The sequence below is a fragment of the Pseudopipra pipra genome, chromosome 3, assembly GCF_036250125.1.
Source record: "Pseudopipra pipra isolate bDixPip1 chromosome 3, bDixPip1.hap1, whole genome shotgun sequence".
NCBI lineage: Eukaryota > Metazoa > Chordata > Aves > Passeriformes > Pipridae > Pseudopipra > Pseudopipra pipra.
In genome coordinates this window covers 31,791,688-31,814,304 of record NC_087551.1, presented here as the reverse complement: position 1 = coordinate 31,814,304, position 22,617 = coordinate 31,791,688, and the positions used below count along the sequence as shown (strand labels likewise).

The 22,617-nt window shown below is 59.7% G+C and overlaps 1 protein-coding gene across 9 annotated transcripts; it reads left to right on the top strand.

The window, feature by feature from the left end:
* Positions 1 to 2,206: 2,206 nt before the first annotated feature.
* On the top strand, positions 2,207 to 21,954 carry LOC135412348 (spectrin beta chain, non-erythrocytic 2-like). Of its 9 annotated transcripts, none has more exons than XM_064651036.1 (33): positions 2,207 to 3,037; positions 6,125 to 6,232; positions 7,578 to 7,733; positions 8,416 to 8,547; positions 8,666 to 8,857; positions 8,939 to 9,022; positions 9,138 to 9,256; positions 9,411 to 9,525; positions 9,804 to 9,887; positions 10,175 to 10,290; positions 10,468 to 10,612; positions 10,820 to 10,924; positions 11,027 to 11,107; positions 11,252 to 11,380; positions 11,457 to 11,588; positions 11,842 to 12,098; positions 12,216 to 12,339; positions 12,506 to 12,700; positions 12,988 to 13,143; positions 13,647 to 13,867; positions 14,189 to 14,366; positions 14,687 to 14,833; positions 15,040 to 15,438; positions 15,769 to 15,888; positions 16,997 to 18,538; positions 18,944 to 19,024; positions 19,264 to 19,350; positions 19,474 to 19,565; positions 19,796 to 19,881; positions 20,426 to 20,492; positions 20,613 to 20,776; positions 21,060 to 21,194; positions 21,405 to 21,954. In XM_064651036.1, the coding sequence occupies exons 1-33, from the start codon at positions 2,609 to 2,611 to the stop codon at positions 21,638 to 21,640; spliced, it is 6,414 nt and encodes a 2,137-aa protein (XP_064507106.1). In that variant the 5' UTR covers positions 2,207 to 2,608; the 3' UTR covers positions 21,641 to 21,954. The 9 variants fall into 9 exon arrangements, with proteins under 9 accessions (XP_064507106.1, XP_064507104.1, XP_064507103.1 ...); XM_064651034.1 differs by having other exon boundaries at positions 9,801 to 9,887; positions 10,820 to 10,923; positions 11,029 to 11,107; XM_064651033.1 differs by having other exon boundaries at positions 9,801 to 9,887; positions 11,255 to 11,380.
* The last annotated feature ends 663 nt before the right edge of the window (positions 21,955 to 22,617 follow it).

The following is a 22,617-nucleotide window of genomic DNA, read 5'->3' as shown; positions in this document are numbered from 1 at the left end:
GTCCCATCCGTTGTGCACCTCTGCAACATTACACTCACATGCAACATAACACTCAGAGGCAATGCCCCCAGTAATGTGCTGCAACACCTCTGCTGCAACATCTCTGCACTTGGCCAGCACCTCCCTTTCCCCCGTGGGACTGGAGGACAGGATTCCCCCAGCAGGGACGGTAGGATGGTCAGTTCCCCCAGCCCAGGCAGGGCTTTTCCTAGTAAGATGCTCCCAGGTGAATAAGATCTCCACTCTTCTCCATCACTGTGGTCACTAACACTGACCTGGGGTGCTGCACTTTTCACCCCAGTGGTCCCCAGCCTGCACAGAGAGTAAGACACTGCGAGGGCCCACTGCACAGGGACATGATATTCCCACTGGAGTTGTACAGCTGGGGAAAATCGAGGCACCAAGCAAGGCACTGACTTGCCCCAGATCAGCTGCAGCATAGCGAACCCAGGAGTCTGAAGAGCAGGCCAAGCATTGCACCCACTGCCTCCCTGATCAAAGGGGAGAAGCTCCCTCCCAGGGAAACATAAACCCTGACACAGCTGCAGCAAAGCTTTGGCTCCTGCTTCCTTCGTCTGAGCTCTTCCCACTCCCCAAACCACCACCGGCATGGGGATGGTGGCAGCACACGGCAGAGCAGTGCGCCTGCTCCAGGGCCTTCTGACCATGGCAGACCAGGAGCATGGGAGCCTCTGGGAGGCCAGTCCCAAGGGGCTGACGTCAGCCCTGGTCCTTGAAGCTCTGGGGCTGTTTCAGCAGCACATGGTGTCCCTGTGAGGCACAGCCAGCCTGCTTTCCTCATCCATGGCTGGCTCCCTGAGAGCAATCTGTGGGGCTGGGAAAGGTCACCCTGGCTGAACCAACCACCCTCGGATGGGACGCACTGGGCACAGGACAGCTTACAGCAGGCAGGCAGGGAAACGGAGCAGTAGCTTTCAGTCAGTCCCTTGTGTCTGTTCATTCTCCTAAATTCTTCTTGAGCGAGGGCCAAGGGTAGGGACTTGGCAGGGTTTTTGAAGGGAACAACAAGGGAAGGAAATGAAGACAGACAGCCACCAGGAACAAAACAAAGGTTAGGAGCAGAAGGGAAGTGGAAGGGCACAGACGTGACCATGGACCTTCCTGTCTGTACCCTCACCCTGGCTGCTTGCCGCAAGCTAACTCAGCTTGGGAACACAGCTGGAAAGCATGGGACACTGCTTACCATCCTGCTCTGGAGCCCCACATGGAGCCAGATCAATGCTCTTTCTCAGGAGAGTACCCATCTGCTCCTCAGGATGTTGTGCCTTAGGCCATCCCTTGCCCACTCTCTTGTTGGCCCACCTAGCCTGCATTCCTGGCCCACATTCCCGGCCCTTGTGGCAGCAGGGTGGCAATTGCTTGCACTGTCAGGGAATGACAGGCAAGAATATTTTGGACTCAGCTGCCTGCCCAAGGGCTTCAGCAAAGACCTGTAGTGAAATAGAATTCCATCCTGCCAGCCCACATTTCTGTGGTGGGCAGATGTTGATCCTCCTTCGCCCCCCTTCTTTCCCCAGCGCTGCCACCGCGACAAATGGGGTCTTGGCTGCTAAGCAGTATCACTTACAGGGAGCATGTGTCTAGCAGGGGAGGAGGGGGCATTTAAATGAACAGCTGGGTTTTTTTTGTTGTTGCCCCTTGCTCTGGAGCTGTTCTGGCCATTTGGGCTGGTGGCAGGTTCACGTTGAGGTAGCTGAGCAGTCCAGGCTCCTCTGGGACAAACGTCTGAGCGGTGGAAGCAGGAAGGATCTCAAGGAGGGTAAGAGTCACCAGGGCAAGAGGTGGGCAGCAGTTCCCTCCAGCGCTTCACCCTCGAGCCTGCCTCAAGCAGCGCCCCACTCTCAGGAGGGTGCAGACCCCCCAGGATCCCGCTCGGCTCAGAAGTTCCAAAACGTGAGGAGCTGCCGGGCACCCCCCGCTCCGCCAGGTTAGCTCAGGGGTCTGACGGTGCGCCCGCAGGCCCGGGGGGCAGCATGCCCGCCCCGCCGCTGGCCGCCCCGCTGCTGCGTGCCCTGCTCGCCCGCCTGCTGCCACTGGCCCGCCGGCGCCTGCTGCCGCCTCTCCGCCGCCTGGGGCGCCGGCTGCGCTCCCGGGAGAGCCGCCAGGCCCTGCTCACCTGCCTGCTCTGCCTCCTCAACCTGCGCAGGAAGGCGGACGACTGAAACCTGCCGGGCACGAGCAGGGACGGGACGGGAAGGAACGGCATCCCCCGGGCAGGGCAGGACAGGGCGCGGCGCCTCCCCCCGCCTCCCCGGCCCGCCGCGGGAGGAGGGACCGGGCAGGGGAGGGGACGCGCCCCGGTGGGGGCGGAGGGTCCGCCCCAGGCAGCCGAGGCGGGACGGCCGCCCGAGCCTCGCCGCTCCGGCCATGGGAGCTGGGCCGCCCCCCGCGCCGCTGCCCCCCACCACGGGGCTGCCCCGCTGCTAAGAGCCGCCGCAGCCGCCCGCCCCGGCGAAGGAGCCGGCGCCGCCCGGGCGATCTCCATCACCCGCTCTCCCGGGCGGAGGGGGCCCCGCACTGCCGCTTAGCCCCACAGTGCCCGGGCCGGGGCTCCCACTGCCCGCAGGCGGCAGCGGGGAGGGCGAGGATGTCGGGCAGCACGGCGAGGAAGGTGCAACCCTTCACCATCAGCACCAGGCTCTCGCTGCCCAAGTGTGCCGCCGACTTTCCTGGGGCCGCCTGCCCCGGCATCGCCCTCGCCTCCGCCCTGGACAGCCACCGCGGCCTCCGCCGCAGCATCAACGAGCGCATCTCTCTCTACCTGGCCCACGCCCGGGCCGGCCCCGCCGCTCCCGCGGAGCAGCCCCGCAGCCCCGGCCCTGGCGAGGACGGGGGCACCGACGAGGACCGGCTGAACCGCAACTCCCTAGCTCGCTCCATTAAGAAGATCACGCTGTCCAACCGTTACGGGGAGGCTGGTGCGGGGAACGCGGGGAGACCCGGGGACCCTGCCCGGGTCGGCAGCGAGAGGAACCACAACAACAACAACAGCAGGACAGGGAAAGCTCAGTTCAAGGTAAGCGATCCCAGTACCTGTGCCCTGCTCTCTCCCCGTCTTCCCTTGCAGTTCCCCATTCCTGGCTGCCAAGGGATGGGTACGTCCTGGAGAGTCTGCGGCCATTCGTGCTTCCTTGCCCCCATGTCGTCAAGGCAGCACTCGTTGCAGGGCTCCTGGGGTAGTTGTTTTTTCCTCCCATGTGCCCCCCATACACTTTTCTGTACCATCAGGCTGGAGGTCTTTGCGGGTGAGTGGAGATGAGCTTTCCCCAGGGCTAAGATGAGCCGGAAAAGCCCTGCCCCAGAGCCTGGCTACGGAAGGCTCAGCTCTTGGAATGCCTGTGATGATGCAGTTGTGTGTGGGGAGCTGGGAACTAGTTCTCCCGTTTACCAGAGGGGAAACGGAGGCTAGGAGAGGGGAAGTGACTCATGAAGGGCCACACAGCCAGGCAAATCTGGGACAAGGCAAGGAACAGGACACAGGGCTCCCGGCACCCACTCCAGGTCTGAATGCTAGCAGGCACAGAGGTACAAATCCATCAGTGCCAGAGCCCGGCAGACCCCCTGTGTGGCTGGGATGGAGCGGAAGACAGCTTGGAGACCTCAGCGTTGCTGGCAAGAGCAAGCAGGAACTCCTTGGGCTTTAACCCTGACCTGCAACAGCTGGTTTCCCGGCAGGATAGCACTAGGGAGAGCTACACAGCCCACTGCCAAAGCCCTCGTCTTCATTGCCAATAAAGGCCAGGCACAGCCTCGCAAGAGCTGCCGCTTCCTCCAGCACGCAAGCAGCTCCTCGCTGGGCGGCCGGAGTCTGCGCAACCCAGGGGGCATCGGCATGAGGGCTCCCCTCTTTCATATAAGGTAGGGACATGTGCTGGGTGCTGTGGGACTCCCAGGAGGCTGCCAGGATCAGCGCCTCCTCCCTGTCCAGCATGGGCGTGTGGAGCTGGAAGAGGGGGGCAGGCTACAAGATGGAGCTTTGGGAGGGAGAGAGGGAGCCAGAGCTCAGGGGAAAACATGTGAGATGACAGCCAGAGGAGAGAAGGATGCTGTCTCCCACACAGGGCACAGTAGTGCTTTCCCAAGTGTGCCCCCCAACCTGTGGCTCTGCCCTTCACTCCTGCCCTGTAGGAATAAGGGGCTCCTCCAGGATAAGCACAGTGCAACCCAGGAGGGTCTGGCCCCACTCTTCTTGCATGTGGGACGTCACTGGCACCTTCTCACAGCAAGCATATGTGCTGTGTTAATTTTACTTTTAGAAAGGAAAAGAAGCATTTGCAGAGGAGGCAGCTGAGGCTGCTGCACTCGTTTTACATGTGGCTTTGCTCATATTGTGAAGCCAGGAGTCCTGCTGGGGAGCATTTAGCACAGCACCTCATGGATGCTGAGGCAGGCACAGCTCCTTCTCCCAGCCTTCAGTTGCTGAGAGAGTTTGTTGTTTTGCTGGATCGAGGACCCAGCTCCAGCCAGAGGGACCAAGGAGGGGGGGCGGTCCCGGTGGAGCAGCTCTGCAGGAAGGATGAAGTCATCCTTTTGCTGGCAGCCCTGTTTTCCTGCGGCTGACGGATCGTGAGACAGGGACTTTAAATAAAGCTCCTGTGTCACCTGCAGGGTTGTCTCCCACGGCTGAGCCATAGTGGCTGGTGTGGGACGCTACTGCCTAGAAGAGGGGCTTCCTAGGGTCTTATGCTACACAAGCACTTCACTTTTAGCTCCCTGTCGTTCCCTAAATGTGCATCCAAACCTCTCAGCCCCGTGGTCAAGCAGGGGTGTGCCTTCCCCTTCTGGTACCCTCCTTCTGAGTTCTCACTGTGCCTGCTGAGCCATGATTCAGCCTCATGCCCTGCCTGCTCTTCCTGCCTGGGATGGGATGATGTGGCGTGGTGCAATGGTCTGTCCTCTGCAGCCACCAGCTAGGCTTTGCAGGCCCCTGGAAAGGTCCAGTGGTGCTGTTCTTCGAGGGGTTATAGGGCTGTTGGGATGTTTGTGGGGCTCTAAGCCTTTCTGGTGGCAGCAGCTCTAATGTTGGGGGCTGCCATCCATGCTGGGACTCTTCTGCAGTCCTGCAGAGATGGTAGGAGGCCACATTCTGTGCAAGCAGGAGTTCTGATTTGCCTGGGTTGGTTCCCCTTCGGACAGTGTCCCCAGTTTGCAGTGGCCTGAGCGATGGTAGGCTGGCTCTGGCTCTGGCTGATGCAGCACCCTATTTGCTGCCATCTCAGAGGAGGGGGTGTTGGAGCAGCACACATTGCCCACCACCCTGTTCGTGTTGCCCTGTGCGTGCTTGGTAGGCTGTTAAGACAGACACAGCAAGATGGCCCCAGGGAGAGAGTGGAAGGAGATTCCTAAGCTGGCCTGCTATATCCAACAGCCCAAGAAAAGATCCATCCGTAGAGGATGAGACTTAATGCCCTTGGGCATGATCCAAACAATCCCACACACCTCTCCTGCTGGGGCTGGGCTCCATTAAGGATAAGGTAATGTGGAGTTCATCCTGGACCTCCTATCTTTGTCTGGCTGCAGTTCCTGGACTTCCTTCCTCCTGCCTCTCCTGCTTCCATCCTCACTCCTGTCCTGTGGGAGCCCTTCTCTGCAAGCCAGCTGCCCCCTTAACTCTTGTCTCCCAGCTAGGCTGAGGTCAGGGATTGGCAGCTGAGAGGATTCAGGTTCATGATGACGGAGTTAATGTCCTCCTGTGCCCTTGTGCCTCTGCCCTCCTGTCCTGGAGGAGGCCAGGGGAGTCTCACTCTGACCATCCTTAGATGACCAGGGACCAGTGATGCTGACTAAATGGGTTTCTGCTGGCTTTGGAGTCAATTCAAGGGGGACAGTGGGAGCTAAAACGGAGAAGATGCTGGATGAAGCAAGCTTAGGAGTCCTTGCCACTTGCTGAACCTGTAGCAGGAGCTGTGGATGCCATTTGGAGGAGCCTGGCCTAGATGCCTAAGGAGGGGTGGGCAAGAGCCCAGCCAAGTAGTGTCTGGGTACTGCCAGCAGCCTCCTCTGGCCCAGGACAGGGGGAGGTGGGTGCGTGGTCCTCTGTCCCCTGCAGCTGCTGGGATGGTTGAGCACTGCCAGGCTCACAGCTGTGCCTTCCTGCCTCTAGGTCTTTCTCAGGAAGGACGTGGATGCAGAGGATGAGCAGCAGGAGCCTGGGAATCTTCAGGCCAGTGTTTTCCGCTCTCCAGTGGACAGATGTTCTCCCTATTATGCGGTATGTCCCTCTGCCCTCACTATTTAGGGGGGCCTGATGTACAACTTGGAGCTGAGCAATGATGCTGGTTGCTGGTGGTGTGCCCAGGTGTGGATGGAGCCTCACCTCTTTGAGTGAGTGAGGGGACAACCTGGGCATTATGGGGCAAGGGGTCAGCATTCACAGGTTTTATTGCTTCCAAGGGAGCCAGATTATGGGCTCCTCCAGCCCTGGACAAGTCAAGAGACTAAAAATCCCAGAGTTGCAGGAGGGCCTGAGAATCTGTGTTGCTATTTAAAAAAAAAAAAAAAAAAGACAGAGGATTTCTGTAGTTCTTGTGGTTAGGCAGAGCAGGCTTTGAAAAGTGACTCTCATGCTGTCAGCAGGGCAGCACATGCCAGAGTGCTTAGAGAGCCTGAAACAGTTGCCTGAACCCCACTGCTCCGCAGGCTCCTGGGAAATTGCACCCTGATGGGCTTGGAGGCAGGTGGGACACTGTGGGGCAGCTCACACCCAGTCCTCTCAGAGTGGGAGGGCTGTTCCAGACTGACCCCAGGGGCAATTTCTGCCTGGTGAGAGGAGGCAGCAAGCCCTGCGGCTTTTGGTTCCTCCTGAAGATGCTCAGTTTCCTGTTTGCCACCAGTTAGTGTGCAGTTAGATCCCCATCCCTGGGCAGAAGGGTGGGAAGTGAGTGCACGGGTGATGGTGCTGCCCCCTGGGCTGTGTGCAGCTGGGGCTGAGCTTGGATGAGGGCCAGCACTTTCACTGGCTGACCTTTGATGTCACCCCTGGCAGAGCTGGAACCCTGACAGAGGGTTTCATCGGTGTCAACTGCCCACAAGGCCAAGTCCCATGGGAGACACTGTGCTCTCTGCCCCCTCCAACCACTCACTGGGGATGGGGATCTTGGATGCCCCCAAAGGAGTGGTGAGTCTTACCAGGGACCTGCCCCATGGCCTCCCCATCCCGTCCTGGGGAGCATCCCCCAGGGTGACACCAAATGGAAGCTGCAGACATGAATGCTCCTTGCAGAGAGGTGCAGCCTCAGGCCGGAGAGGCAGCAAGCACTACATCCACCTCCAGTGTTGGTGTGGGGACCAGCCTAAGTGCTGGATTGACCCAGGGCTGAGGAACAGCCCAGCAACTCCTGCTTGGGTTCCAAAAGCTACCAGTGTGGCCTTGGTAGAGGGGAACAGTGCCTTGCTTTGCTGGGGGAGAACCCCAAATATGTTGTTAAAGGAGTGGGATCAAGGACAAGGCATGCTTAAGTACTTTATTTCCAAAATGCTCCTGGGACGTGATGGGGAGGGCTTCCTGGGGCATCACACTGATACCCCCCATGCCCCACCGCCTCTGCTCTCCCCAGCTGGCAGGATCCCCAGTGTCGTCACCCCAGAAAGAGAGTCCTAAGGGCAAGGAATCCACTGCAGCACCAAGATGCAGTGGGCGAAGCACAGTGGGAGCAGCCCTCCTCCTCGACCCAAGTCCTCTGGTAGCCCAGTTCAACCGGGAGATGCTGCAGGTGAGGCCAGCCTGGGCCCTCGCCCAAGGGACTGCATGGGAAGTGGGATGGGGGGGCCACCGGCAGCCTTTCATGTGAGCTGTGGGGTGGGGTGCTCAGCAGGGAGGGTTGAACTCCTGGCCCCGAGCGAAGCCATGGTTGTGGCATGAGATCATGTTTGGCTGCCTCTCCCTGGCTGTCAGCCCCAGGGAGAGGGGGTCAGCCCACACCAGGGCCCTGCTTCCTCTCCATGTGCACATGCTCCTCCCAACCCCCATCCTCCTCCTCCTCTCAGATCATGTCCCTCCCCAGCAGCGTGGGAACCAAGATAGTGGGGCGGGCTGCTTCCACGCCATGGTGGGAAGAGTGCATGGAGGTTTGCAGTCGGGAGCAAGGTGCAGGGAAAAGAGATGCTTTGTGCAGGGATATTCTGCACAGACTGGCCTGCTCGAAGGGGGCCCAGCTTCTCCTGCTGGGCTGATGCAGATGCTGGAAAGAAGTGAGATGCTGCTTACCTTCAGACCCCCATTGCTGTGGATGCTGTCCTTAGCACCTTTGCTGGCCTGTTGGTTCTCAGAGCAAACGGGTTGTTAGCTGAAAGGGTGCACTCCTGTCCCTGTCACAGTTAGGGAGGGTTTGGGCTTGGGTACCTAAAGCCATGTCCTTGAGGCTCTGGTGCCATGTGGCTCTTCCTACATTGCAGGCGGAGGGCTGGGTGCGAGGCAAGTTGCGGGACCTAAAGGACGGCTGCGATCTCCAGGACTGGGAGGAGGTGGCTCAGACCTTGCAGCGGGACATGAAGGATTTTGAGAACACTCTGATAAAGCTCAACCAGGTGAGGCCAGGCTGTGGCATGGCTCCCATTCCCCACAGCACCTGTGTCCCTGTTGCATCCTCCGGAGTGGAGGGTCCCTGGGAACCCCTGATGCTGAGTGGGTCCGTTGGCCCCACAGATGGGTGAGCAGCTGATGTGGCAGGCAAGCCCCAGTGCTGAGGCAGTGCGGAGGCAGCTGCTGGCCCTGCAGGGTCAGTGGCAGCTCCTGAAGCAGACAGCTGCCAGCCAGAGCAAAGCCCTGGGTGGGCTACGGAGTCTGCAGGACTTCAACAGGAAAGCTGAGCGGCTGGAGGCGTGGATCAAGCACAAGGTGGGGCGGGTGGGAAGCATGGTCTGGGGAAGGGGACAGTTTGGCTGTCCCCCCACCTTCTCACACCTTCCCCTGGCCCAGGAGGAGAAGCCATCTCTGGCAGCCCTTCTACAGGAAAGCCCAGACAAGATCCAGCTCACCCGCCGCATCCTTGACTTGAAGCAGGTGAGAGGCTGCTGGAGAGCTGCCAGCATGTGAGGGACCCTGAAGCTCATAAGGCTGGGGCATAGCACAGATCCCTGAGGAGGGATGCTGATGTCTTTCTCTCTCCTTGGGCCAGGAGGAGCAGCAGTTCCAGAGTCTGCACAAGGAGGTGAACAGCCTGGCCCAGAAGCTGGAGAAGCAAGGCAAAAGTGAGAGCAGAAACATCTCAGCCCGGCGCAAGCACCTCAACAAAACGTGAGCAGAGGACACATAGGCTTAGCGGGACCAAGCCAAGCACCAGGAGCTGACAGGCTGGGAAGCAGGATTCCCCAAACCTGCTGGCCCAGCTCTGCACAGCTCCCCAGATAGGCACGGACTGCCCTTCACCTTTCCTCTTCCACCTGCGCAGGTGGCTGCGGCTGCAGGGGACTCTGAAGGAGCACCACGAGACTCTGCAGCTGGCCCTGGAGGTGTCCGCCTTCTTCCAGCAAGCGGATATCCTGCTCGGGGCCATTCATGCGAAGGTACCCACACTGGAGCCAGGTGCACCCTGCTGTGCAGGGCTGTTGCGTGGCCTGAAGGAAACTTGATGGGCAGCACCTTGCCCTTGTCCCCTGAGTGGGGGCTGCTGCGGTCCCAGCACTCTCAGCCTGAGGCTTGGAAAGGGAGCTGGGGGATGGGGCCTGATATAAGAAGGGGAGCCAGAGTGGCAAGTGCGGCTTTGCACTGTTCCTTTCTGCTGGAGCTGAAAGCAGGGCCCCATCCTCCTCCCACTACTGACTGCAGCCTATTCTTACAGCAGAGCAGCATCTGCGGCACAGGGAAGTCAGTGGAGGGTGTGCCATGCCAGGATCGGGATGTCAGGGACATAGCCAGCCAGGTGATGGTAAGTGCAAGGCTCTGCTTCATCCTATGAGCCCTGGGGAGCATCCCAACGGAGGGGGGATGTGTGCCTTCCCAGGTCAGCTCTGCCACCAGCAGAGCTGGGGACGCTGTGGACACCCCACAGCTGTGTGGGTGGCTGAGGTTGTGTGACAAATGGGGGAGCCTCCACAGGGACAGCAGAGGACTGGGCTTGGCACTCACTGCCTCTCCTGCATCCACAGGACCGGCGGTAGTTCATCCCTAATGAGCCCTGCCTCCATCACTTCCCAGCTGCTCTCTCTTCTCCAGATGCTGGATGTGACCGTGTCCCAGCTCCTAAACCTGCAGCCCAGCCTGGCAGCCCAGGTCACCTCAAAGCACCAAGATGTCAAGGAGAGCTGGGCACAGCTCCAGCAGGCACTGAGGTAGAGCACAGCCAGGCAGGAGCCCCGTGACTGCAACCCCAACCCCCCAGCCCTGGAGCCAGAGGCTTGGGAAAGACCTGGATTAGCTCCTGGCAGGCTGTCTCTGGGGCACCAGCTCTACTTAAGGTGTCTATTCATCCTCTGCTCCACTGGTCCTCCCTTGCCTCCCTTTCCCAGGTCAGAGAAGGCTCCAGCGTTGGCAAACATTTCCCCAGGGAGCAAAGCTGTGGCTCTGAATGTTGAGCCCCGAGGAGATAATAGCAGCCATGGGACTGTGGGAAAGGAAGCAGGAGCCAAATGGACAAGAGGACTCGGGAGCATGGTAAGCATTGTCTTCCTCCAGACATCTCCTGCGCCTCCACTTCAAGAAGACAAGGAAGCCTATGGGAAAGGGGTTCAGGTGTTGGGAAAAAGCTGAACATGCCTGGATCTGGTGCCACTGCTTAGGGAGGTGATAAGTGCTAGGCCCAGGGCAAAGCGGTGCATGCTTTGGGCTGGACAAGAAGAAATGTGAGCCTTTGTGTCACAGGTGGCAACAGATGTGCTGGGGAAGATGGCAGAGCACAAGAGAGGGGAGGAGAGCAGCCCTTGCTCCCCAGTGGGACAGCCCCCTCATGGAGGGGACAACAAAAGGTACCAGCTTGTGAAAGTGGCATGGAGTCAGAGGGAACAGGGATGGGGGTCCCCTGTGCAAGGGGGGACCTTGCAGTCCTGACTGTCCCTCTCCTCTCTCTGCAGGAGGAGAGAGGCAGAGACTGAGTGGGGAATGCAGCAGCTGGAGGTCCAAGTGCAGGATGTCTGCCAGGCAGTGAACACAGTAATGTCTCCCCAAGAATTCCCTTTGCTCCCTCTGCATCTCCCTCCCCTATCAGGGGAAACAGTGTTGGGGGAGGACTCACTTCCCTGACGCTTTCCTATCCCTGGTCTGGGTACTAACCCAGCATGTCTCCCTGCTCCTCAGCAGACTCTGTCCCTGTACAATGAGAGTGTGGGTCCTGGAGTCTCCCCATGTCCTGTGGAGAGCCTGAAGGCAGCACAGATACAGCAGAAGCCCCTGGACCACAGCTCCAGTGTCAGGGCTGTGCTCCTGGTGAGCCCACCCTGGGTGTAAGGTGGGGTGGTGACATCAGGTGGGGCCCATCCTAACTGCCCTCCCTGCCTCCCAGGAGGGGCCAATGCCAGGGAGGCCCCCGGGGAGCCCAAAGGTGAAGGCCATGCTGCGAGAACTGGGGGAGTTGTGGGAGGACCTGCAGAGGAAGCACCAGGAGAACGGCGTTGTACTGCGAGAAATCGATAAGGTACATGGAGGCAGGGCTGGAGTGGGCATGGGGTGTGCTCCAATTGCAGCAGCTTGCTTGGGATCAGCAAGTGAGGCCGGTGCCCGTGGGGACCAGAGCTGCAGCTCCGGCGGGCCTTGCAGCCTGCACGCTGCTCCAGTTGTGCTGCCCAAGCTGCCAGTGCCCCAGGTACCCGCAACAGGGTGCCAGCATGGCTCCTGCCTCCCCTGGGTGGCTCAGAGCCAGGCTGATGGGCTCCCTGCTCTCCCTGAAGGCACTGAGGCTGGTGGGGGAGCTGGACCAGGCTGAGCGGTGGCTGCAAGCTGTGTCAGGGTCGCTCTCGGAACCAGCCGCCATGAGAAGCCCGGCGGAGCTGCGCCAGGACCTGGAAGAGATGGGCCAGCTGGAGAAGCAGCTCTTGACGTGTGGCCTCAAGCTGCAGGCACTGCGGGAGGAAGCAGCAGGCGAGTCGCCCACTGAGCACGAGGGGGCGAGGAAGATGCAGAGGAAAGTGGAGATGGTGGAGGAGAAGTGAGTCATGGGGGAAGGTGCCACTTCCCCGGTCCCTAGGTTGGGTGGGGAGGAGGCTGCTCACCTCGAGGAGGTGCAAAGGCCAGCAGCACCTCTGATGGGCACCTTTCCCCACAGGTTGGCACATGTGCAGGCAGCCCTGCGGCGCCGGGCAGCAGATCTGCGGGACTCCCTGGTGCTGTCTGAGTTTCTGCAGGACCTACAAGAAGAGGAGGCACTGAACCAGCAGGGATCTGCAGCGGTGAGCAGCACAGCCAGGCATCCCTTGGGATCACACAGCACCTGGGACTGGACCAAGGGTTGGTCTGTGGCTGGCAAGGGGACCCTATTGGGTGCTCCCCTCCAGCCCAGCTGCCTGGGGTGTCACTCCCCATCTCTCTTATGCCTGGTGTTTCTGCTGGCTTCAGCCAGGGAGCAGGTGTTGCAGCTTGCAGGGGTCTTTTCCCCTACTGTCAGCCCAGGCTGAGCAGCCTCTGAGCAGTGAGGACATGAGCAGCCCCTTGGGAGAGTTGCAGGAGGCTGTGGAGATGCTGAATGATGCAGCGAAGGAGCGGGAGCGAGTCATGGAGGTGGCAGCGGAGATGGAGAGCCTGGAGCATCTGGTAGAGAGTGGAGGCGGGGCGTCTGGGGATGCAACTGGGGGGTCCACCTGGAGCTGGACATGCCAGCTAGTTGGGACAGGGCATGCACCTCAGCTGTTCCAAATGGGATGCATGGGAACTGCTCCGTGTGAGGCTGGTATCCCTGTCTCTCCCATGGCTGGCACCTTTTGCAGGTGCATGGCAGGGTGCCCCCAGGCTGGGGTGGACCAGGGCTGTGGGGCAACTAGTGACACAGTGGGTCCCACAGCATGGCTAATCTCCCTCTATGTCCCCTCCTGCTCATCCAGGTGGCAGAGGTATCCCCTCAGCTGGACGCCCTTCAATGCAGAGCCAAGGTGTTGGCTCAAGACATTGCTCGAGCAGAGAGCAGCTTCACCACGGTGAAGAGCGAGAAGGACCTCCAAGGGCTGCAGGGCTTGCTGAGCCGCCAGCAGGAGATGGAGGTGAGTCAGGGGAGCGCTGTGGCAGGGTGGTGTCCTGGCTGACGGGCCGTCCCAGTGAGGCACTGGCCCCTGGGGGGCCAGGTGTCGTAAGCCTTGGCACACTGTGGCAGGCCAGGCTGGAATTTTCCAGTGGAGCCAAGCCCTGCCCTGCTCCATTCCCCTCTGCTAGCGAGGGCCTGGCAAGGGGAGAGAGCTTGCATCAGCTGCCATGTACCAGCCCCCAGCTGCCAGCACCTTGCTCATCTTTCCACTGGTGGGGAAGCAACTCTTGAAAGCAGGGCAGGGAAGCCAGGCAGTTCTGTGCTCTGCCTGTTCTCCCCACTGAGGGTAGCTCTTCCCACTCTCTGCAGCCTGTGCACCAGCATCCTCCCCTCTGTCCCTACATCCTCCCCTCTGTCCCTACATCCTCCCCTCTGTCCCTGCATCCCATAATGCAGGGGAGTCCAGCCTGGGTGCAGAGGAGTTGGGTGCATCCTGAACCTTTTCTGCCTTGTGATCCTCAGCATGCAGTGTCAGAGACCCTGCAGGGACAGTTGGAGGAGCTGGAGAGGGCAGCTGCCCACTTGCAAGAGTTGTGCCCCACTCAGCAGTGCCCCACCAGCCGGCAGGTGCAGGAGACGCTGTGGGCGTGGGCAGGGCTGCGAGAGCTGCTGTGGGAGACTCGGACCCGAGTGCAACAGGCCAGCCGGCTGTGGCACTTCTTCAAGGATTATTTAGCCATGATGTAAGTGGCAGTGAGCCATCGGGGTTGCTTCTGTGGTGGTTGAGGGGGAGCTGGTGAGAGCATGGCATTGCTGGAGCATGGGCTGCTGGCAGTGCTGGAGCTGTGGCCAGGCATGACTGTGGGGAGCACAGAATGAAGGTCTGCACTGGGCCTACCTGCTGTGGGGCAGCCTTACAGCATCTTGCCCTGCCCCAACAGCCTTGCCACTACCCCAGCAAGCTTCTTCCACCCATTTCTGAGCATGGGAATGGCTTCTCCGGGGCCTGTAGGGCTGAGGAGGGGCTTGGGTTGTTCCTCAATCTGTCTTTCATGTGCCCACAGCTCCTGGACAGAGGACACACGGGCTCAGATCTTCTCTGAAAGCCCAAGCAGCCCCAGCCTCCCAAAAACTCCATGTGAAGAATTGGAGAGGAGGATCGAAGAGAAGCTCAAGGAGTTTGAGGCACTGGCAGCATCAGGGCAGCAGCTGGTGTCTGAGGAGCACTACCTGAGTGCAACAGTAAGGACAGGGGAAATAGGGTCAGGGCAAACTCTCAGCGTACCCTCCAAATCCTCTGGAGACAGTCCCTGAAGGAAAGAACAAGGTACGGGTGCAAAGCCCCAGCAAGTGGGATAGGGCCAGCTAAGCATCCCTGGGCCTGCTCAGGGCAGGAAGGAGTTTCATCCAGCAGTGGATGCTGAAACCTGAGCTGATGTAACCGTGACTGTATCCCACTTCTCAAACCCTCTTAAACTGCTCTATAGTGAAGTGTCCTGGTAGGGCCAGTGTCCCTGCACCAGGGGTCCTTGCAGGCTGCCCAGCATCTCTTCTCCCCTCAGATAAAGGAGCGCTTGGAGGAGCTGCAGAGCATGCTGGGCTGGGTGCTGGTGCGCTGGCGAGCACAGAGGCACCAGCAGGACCTGGAGAGCAAGCAGGAGGACAGGAGAGACCCAGAGAGCCCCTCAAGCACATCCCTTACCAGCCAAGTGAGTACCCAGACATGTCGAGACTGTCAGGGAGCATGACCAGTCTCGAGGCTGAGGGTAGCAGAGGCACGGGATGGAATGGGTGGTGCAGAAGTAGAGGAGGGATGTGTGCCAATATCTCTGAGAGTCTCTGAGGTTCAGGCAGGGCAAAGGCTGTCGTGAGAAAGTGCCTTCCTTCACATTCCTTCTCTTGCCTTGCTCCTCAGGAGCAGCACATCTCATGTGCACTGTCCCATCTGGAAAGCGTCCACAGCCCAGTGGAGTTCATGCCCTGCTCCCTCCTTGAGCCTGTGCAAAGTTCAGAGCCATGGCTGCCGGGGGAAACAGCCATCTCCGCACAGGCATCAGCCCTCTCAGAAGCCCCATCAGGAGTGGAGCAGAGCTGGGGGACACCCAGCAGCAAAACACCTCGTGGTGCAGGACCCCCCAAGGAGCCTGTCACCTGGGATCCTGCTGAGACCTCCACGCTGCTGCTGCCACCGCGGGGCCCCAGTGGTCTCGGGGGGACGGTCAACCTCATCCTCAGCGTTGGCAAGAAGGGTGAGAAGAAGAAGGCACATCCGCTGGCCGGCGGCGAGCGGCCAGAGGAGGAGGCACTGCGGACGGTATGTGCAGGATGGTAGGCGGCTTTGGCAGAACCATGGGTGAGCACCCAGCTCTGCCACACAGCCAGGGCAGCTCTCCAGGGCTGTGCCCCCATGCAGACTGGGAGGCTGTGAGGGCTGTGGTGTAGCCCCCATGCTTCAGGCTATTTCTAAGTGAGCTATTGGGGCTGCGTCAGTCTCAGGAGAAGGGCCTTTGACCATGCCAATGCTGAGCGATGCCTGAGGGCTGAGGACCAGCTTGTGCCACCCACTTTGCCTGTGCTCTCCTGCTGCAGCTCCTTGCCCTCACTGCCCTCAACTCTCTCTGTCTCTCTCTCTCCCCCTGCTCAGCTCCCCGCCACTAAACTCTCAGGCTGTAAAACCTTTTGGAAGCGTTGCCAGGGGCTTTTAGGAAACACTTGGGGTAGTTTAAAGCGAAAGAGAAAGCCACCTCACCAGCCAATGGAAGAGGTAATGTTCAAAGGCTGCATGCTGGGGAGAGTGGCTGCATGGCATGAACCTGTCTGCTACCAACCCTCCTGGCCATGCCACTGTGCCCTGTTGGCAGTGGTCCCTCAGGAGAGGGAAAACTCTCACAGTGCTGTGGGCTCCAGAGTGTGGGTGCTGAGGCATGTGAGAAGGGGGTTCAGACAGGGCTGGCTGCAGTTTGGCCCCTGTGTAAGTGGTTTTGGTGGCTGTGGAAGGCACAGCATGCTGGTGGCCAGTGGGAGAGCCTCCCAGCTCCATTGCTATGGGGCAGCAGCAGTTCCTTGTGCAGACGACTGAAGAGGGGGCAAGGGTGGATGGGGCCGTGTGACATGCACCTTTTGCTGAGGGCGGGTTTCACTCCTCAGCTTGCATGGCTTGCAATGCTGGAGCTGGGAGCCTGGTGATTTGTTCAGGCTTGCATTGGTTTGTTGCTCCAGAGCCTGTGCAAAGGTCTGTGTGTGAGGAACCCCAAGGGCAGCCAGGCTGGGTAGCCTGAGAAAGAGGGCAGGAGGACAGAGGGCATTGAGGCAGGGCAATGGGCTGCCAGGAGGGTTTTGGTAATGGGCACCTTCTAGCCTAAGCGGTATGAGGAGATGCTGCTCCAGCTCCTGCAGACTCTTGCAGCTGTAGAAACACAGGAGAGGGGCTGTGGGGAAGGGAGGAAAGAGTCTGTACTCAGCCCTTGCCCTTGCATTTGCTGCTCTGCTGCCTGGGGCATGTAAGGGTGGCAGGGATGGGCAGCAGTGACTACTGTCTCAGTAGCCACCCAAAAGTGATGGCTTGGAGGTCAGCAGTGCCAGGGAAAAGCCGTATGGCACAGTCAGCTCCAACTGTACCATATCTGAGGGACTCCATAACAGGCAGAGCTTCCCCTGCCTGCCTCTAACGTGCCAGCACCAAGGTGGGAGCAGCCCTCAGGGGGTTGAGGTGAAGCTGCTCCCAGCTCTGCATGTGCTGCTGGTGAGCATTTTCATTTGCCTGCCCCCCCAGCTCCTTGCTTTTCCAGGTCCAGCATGGAAAGGGAGCAGTTGGCACAGGGTGGTAGAGGCTCCAGCAGTGGGGATCACCTCTCTCTTCTCTGTTTCCCCAGGTGCAGGTGGAGGCCAGGAAAACCTCCACCGCAAAGCAGCCACCCGCTGTCGTCCACCGCCCTCCAGCATCCGGCAGTGGGATGCCAGCTGTCTCCCACACCATGCCTAAGGCTGGGGCTGGCTCCCTCTTCAACAGCCTGCAGCGGCGGGAGCAGGCAAGGGCAGAGCAGGCCCAGCTGCTGACGCTCCAGGGCATCATGGGCGAAAGCTCCCTGCGGCCCACACCCGAGGAGCACCATGGCCCCAGCAACACGTGGCCTCAGAAGTGTGGTCGGAGGAAGGGGGGGCTGGGGGCAGCTGCTGCTGGATCCCAGCTTGGAGAGCTGCTGCTCTATGTCAGGAACCCACTGGTGCAGGACATTGATGCCGAATGTGGGGCAGCCCCCCAGGACCCCTGCCTCTCTGACCCGAAAACCACATGTCCCCGCCTTTCCCTGGGCTCAGTTCTCAGCCTGGAGCTGCCCCGGGATGCAATGGTCCTGGGGTGCCACCGAAGGGCTACAGCATGGCAGCAGAAGGCAGAGGGGCAAGAGCAGAGGCAGAGTGGGGGGATGAGGCCAAGGGAGCCCACAGGCACACATGGGGTTGGATGGCAGGAGGAGGTAGATATGGATGGGTGCAGTCCCCAGGGACCCAGCAAGAGTTTGGGGACATCCCCCAAGAGTGAGCGAGGAACATGGTTTGAGGAGGTGAGCTTCAACCCCAGCTACAGCCAGCACAGGACATACCGTGCTGGGGAGGAGCACCAGATCCTGCAGCACTCCAGCAGCATTGGTAAAGACCTCCTGGACTTGAGGCCAAGCCAGCCGTCCCACGTCGGCATGCAGCATGAGTGGGTCAGTCGAGAGGGGGATGAGCTGGCCACCCAGCTTGGCCAGGATGGCAGCCCCAGTGCCACTGGCAGGGCCAGGCATCGCAAAGCCACTCGGCTGGAGCTTGGATCATCCCCTGTGAGAACCCCAGGCAGGGCAGGAGCCATCCCTGGCCCTGCCTCCACACCACGGCCAGCCAGCAGCAGCCAGCCCAGAAGGTCCCCGGCTTCCCCCACCGCCCCTACCCAGCTCTCTGTTTTTGAGTGGGCACTGGCCTCTCCACAGCCTCACAGCCCTGTTCTGGGCACTGAGGAAGTTTGCCATCCTGCCCATGGCCAGTTTGAGGAAGAGGAGGAGGAGCTGCAGGCCATCTGGGATGGGGCAGATGAGCAACGGACACAGAGCCCACCAGGAGGCAGCTGTGCCAGCCAGCAGACAGGGAGCAGGACAGGCAGCTTGCCCAGCCCCAACACCACTGTTGGTGGGCCCCTCATCCTCTCATCAGCCAACAACGTGCTAGTGGCCCAATTCACCCTTCCCACCACTGCCCGGCTGCTCTGCAGCCCGTCAGGAGAGAAGAGCCCCAAAGTGGTGCACAGTGGCAGAGGCAGTCCCAGTGGGCTCAAGGTTTCCCCCCACTTGGAGGAGCTGGTGTCTGCAGTCCCCTTGGATGGCTCCAGTGCCTGGGATCGGCGGAAGCATGGGCAAGAAGAAAGAGAGAGCAGCAATGTAAGAGCCACAAGCTGGGGACTCTCCCTCAGGGTCTGGTAGGGGGTTGGGGAACACCCCAGGCAGCAGTTGGGTTACCCACTCCAGCAAATGTGACCTGTGTTTGGGGACTCCCTGACTCCAGTGGCCCCTTTGCTCCAGCTGGTGGGGAAGAGCTAGGTGCCGAATTTGGGGTCTCTGCAACACACACCCCACTGCCAGCCCTTAGCCTTAGCAAGGCAGCACTTCACCCAAAAAGCTGACAAACAACCCAGCCTCTGCCCATGCCAGGAAATTGTTCCTGTCATCCCACTCCCACCTTGGCATTGCCCATCAGGAATGGGTCAGATAGACCCCATGTGCCTGGAGGCTGAGCTGGCACCATTGTCCTCAATGTAGCTTCGCTCACCCTCTGTCCCATTCCAGGTTCTTCCGGGTAAAATGGAGTTTCAGATGATGGAGGGGACACTGGAAAGGAAGCACGTATTGCAGACAGGAGGGAGAAAGGTACAGGCATGGCTGTGGGGCTTCTTTGGGACAGGGGTGCTGGGACATGGCAGGAAATGTCCAGGTTTTGGGGCAGGAGTGAAGCCAGGGATGCTCCTGGAACTACCACAGCAGTGCTCCTGGCCATGCTGGGAGGGCAGAGCCCCAGAGGGGCTGGGTTGCATTTTGAGTGGCAGAAGACCACCTGTCTCCTCCCAAGCCTGTTGGTATCACAGCTGTCCCCTGTTTGTGTCCCACAGGCCAGCTGCCGAGCCTGGGGCCTCTTCCATGCTGTGCTGATGAGGCAGACACTGTGCTTCTACCAGGACCGCAGGGACAGCCTCAAGGTGCACTGGGGGAGATTTGGGCAACACGGGAGGGAGCTGGCAGCAGCATGCCATTGCCCCCATGGCCAGGGAAGGCAGAGCCATCCAACCCCACTGTTGCTCTTTCTTTCCTTTATGCTGCAGAGCTCCGTGGTGGCCCTTCCCCTGAATCTCTCTGGAGCAATCTGCACCCCAGATGCTGAGTACACCAAGAAGACCAACTGCTTCAGGCTTCAGTGAGTTACTGACCCACGGCAGTGGGGTCTTATAGCCACAACCCTCCTCAGTGTGTTCCTGCTGGGGCAGACACTTACCAATATCCCCAGCCAGGGCCAGCTCAGTCTAGTGCTTAGATGAGCATCTCCTTCATTCTTTCACACCTACTTCTCTCCCAGTCTGGTGGGGGCTGTGGTATCTGCACTCCACATCTGTCTCATTGCTGACTTGTTGTCCCCTGTCTCTGAAGGCTGCAGGATGGCTCTGAGTACCTCCTGAGGGCCCCCTCCCAGCCCCTCATGAACGAATGGGTCTCAAAGCTGCAGCAAAACTCAGGTGAGCAACCCTTGCTGGCAGAACAGAGGCCCAGCTCTATGTGGTTACCATGTTGGTGCAGCCCCTGCAGAGGGGGTTAGAAGAGAAGCAACAAAACGTTGTCTCTGATTTATGCATCCTCCTAACCTGCCTCAGGAACAGCAGTTCTCTGCTAGGCAGGATTTGGAGGCTCTGTTTTCATACCACATACACAGTTATAAATCAGGAATAGCTCGACTGACGTCAGTGGTGCCTCAGCAGCAAAAAATCTGTGTCAGTAAAATTATAATTGCGCCTTGGTCTTCCTCCATCTACTCTGTGGGGCCTGGAAATGCCTTGTTTGCCCTTCAGGCAAGGAGACCTGTAATACTGAAGTTTTCCTGCTGCTGTACCCACACCTCAGAAGGTTCAAGCCCTGCCATGAAATCCAAGGCTCATTGGCAGGACCTACAGGAGGAGGTTGGAGAAGCCAGCCATGAAGCATGGGCACCTGGAGCAGGGACTGGCTCTATGGGACAGTCCTGTGCACTGCCAGCACCCAGCAGGATGTTTGCTGTGCCCCCAGGTTTCCCTGAAGTGGATTACTTCCAGGCGGTGGCACAGTGTGTCGAGGGCACTGGTGGGACTGGGGGGTGAGTAGCCAGGAGCTGGTTAGCCAGCTCTCACTACAACTCCCACATTTGCTGGCGTGTGCTGCTCCAGCAGGACATTGGTGAGCCAGACTGGTTTAGCTAAATCTCTGCTACTTTCAGTTTCAGCAAGGTCCCCAGCCCTGGGAGCTCCCACCTCCAGGGACATAATCAGGTCATGACCACCAGGAGCCAGGAGATCGTGATGTTACCCTGCTCAAACACCCGGCTGCAGAGGTCTCTGGGCAGCCAGGATGGCCCAGCCAAGGGGACTGTGGCAGCAGCAGGTGACTTTCCTGTCTGGCTGGGTTGCCACTGTCCCCCAACTCCTCTCCCCAGCCCAGGGGAGGAGGTAGCCAACTGGTGGAGGCTGAAGGCTGTCGGTCAGTCTTGAACTTAGTGGTATCTGGGCTAGCAGTCTCAGGGTGTAGGGCTTGGGGAAAGGATCAGTTACTTCCCTTCGCTTCCTGGGATAATGAGATAATAATACATTTCCCTGTCCTCTTTGGGGCTGACACAGTGGTGTCCTGTGGAGGCCTTGCCTTGTGACATGTCTCCATTCTGCTTCAGAGGATGCTCAGGGGGCTGGGCACAAGGAGCAGCAGTGGTCACCCGGGGGGTCACCCAGGCTGTGGGACAACATCTGCCAAGAAGATGACTATGGGCTGGTGACCAACAAGAGGAGGTCCTATTCCTTCACCTCAGGTATGGCTCTGGTTTCACTGTCACTGCCAGGAGATGGCACCACTGCCTCTGTCCTCACAGACAGCCAAGGACAGATGCGATGCTGCTCAGCACCCACCCAGTCCTACATACCTGTGCCCTGGGCTGCAGCCCCTCACCTGGGGAGGGCTCTGAGGGGCTGACAGGGCCTGCTGGCACCCTGCCCTCCCCCCTGACTGCTCCTTCTTGCAGCGACCTACCAGAAGATCACCCCAGTGGTCATGCCCAAGGAGCCAGTGGAGGCCGGGAGCAGCTACTCAGTCACCCTGTACATAGGGGAGCAAGTGCCAGCCATGCCCCGGGCACGCTGTCACTCTTTTGTGGCCCAAACGGGGAGCCCCCGGGACACGCTAGGGGAGAAGACCACCAGCCCCCTTCGCCCCAAGAACAAATCTGTTTTCAAGAAGTTCTTTGGGAAGAAAGAGTGAGCCCCAGCCACAGAGGAAAAAGGTCCTAGCCTGCGTTTTATCCTCCTCTGGGTACCATCCTGGCATGGTCTCTGCTCCCAGCACCAGTTCACAGCTCACTGCCTCCCCACAGGAGAGAGGCTGTGTCAAGCAGCTCCACTTCAGCCAGCCCCAGGGCTGCACTGTGCCCCAGCCACCACAACCCCTGGCCTCAGCCTGGCGCTGAGCACCTCTCCTGCCCAGTGCTCTCTCTGAGTGCCACTGGCTCCCCAGGCATCCTGACGACACACAGCACAAGTGGAGGGATGATTGTTTTTATTAAAAAATAAACAGCCGCTTAGTCTGGGAGCTCGTTCATCCAGCAGCACCCCTCTGCACAGGAGGAAAGGGGCTCTGCAAGGTGGTCCTTGCTAAGGAAGGGGGGGAACTTCACATCAGAAGGGCCCTGCAGTGGGCTTTAGTTTTGCTTGGGAAGAAGCCTGAGCTGTCTGGTGCCTCTCACAAAGATGCTTTGTCCTGTGATTCCTCTGTGCCTGCACCCAGCCCAGCTAATCGTATAGGGCACCTAGGCCCCTTTTCCCTGTCATGGGAGCTCGGCAGGGAAATCACTACCTACAGAGTAAATCCTGCTGCCTGCACAGCCCTGCCAGGCCTGTCCAGCCTTCCTCTCTCGCAGAATGGCTGCCAGCCCAGGTCACAGCAGGTGAATGCTCTGTGCCATGGAGGGAACCAGGGGAGTGTGACTGGACCTTCAGGGCTTCCTGCAGCTCAGATATTTTTGAAGTAACTGCACCAGGCCATGCTGGTTTCGGCTGCCCCAGTTCCTGCCTGTACTAGGAAGGGGAAAGAGCAGCTGGTACAACCTGCCTTGAGCATGTACCAGCCCTGAGGGGAGAAGAGGAAGTTTCCAGGGACGTGGGTAGCAGGGCCTCTCCCTGGCAGGCTGCAAAGTTCGGCCATGCACACCGCTCGCCTCCTCAAACACATTGTGGGGCTTA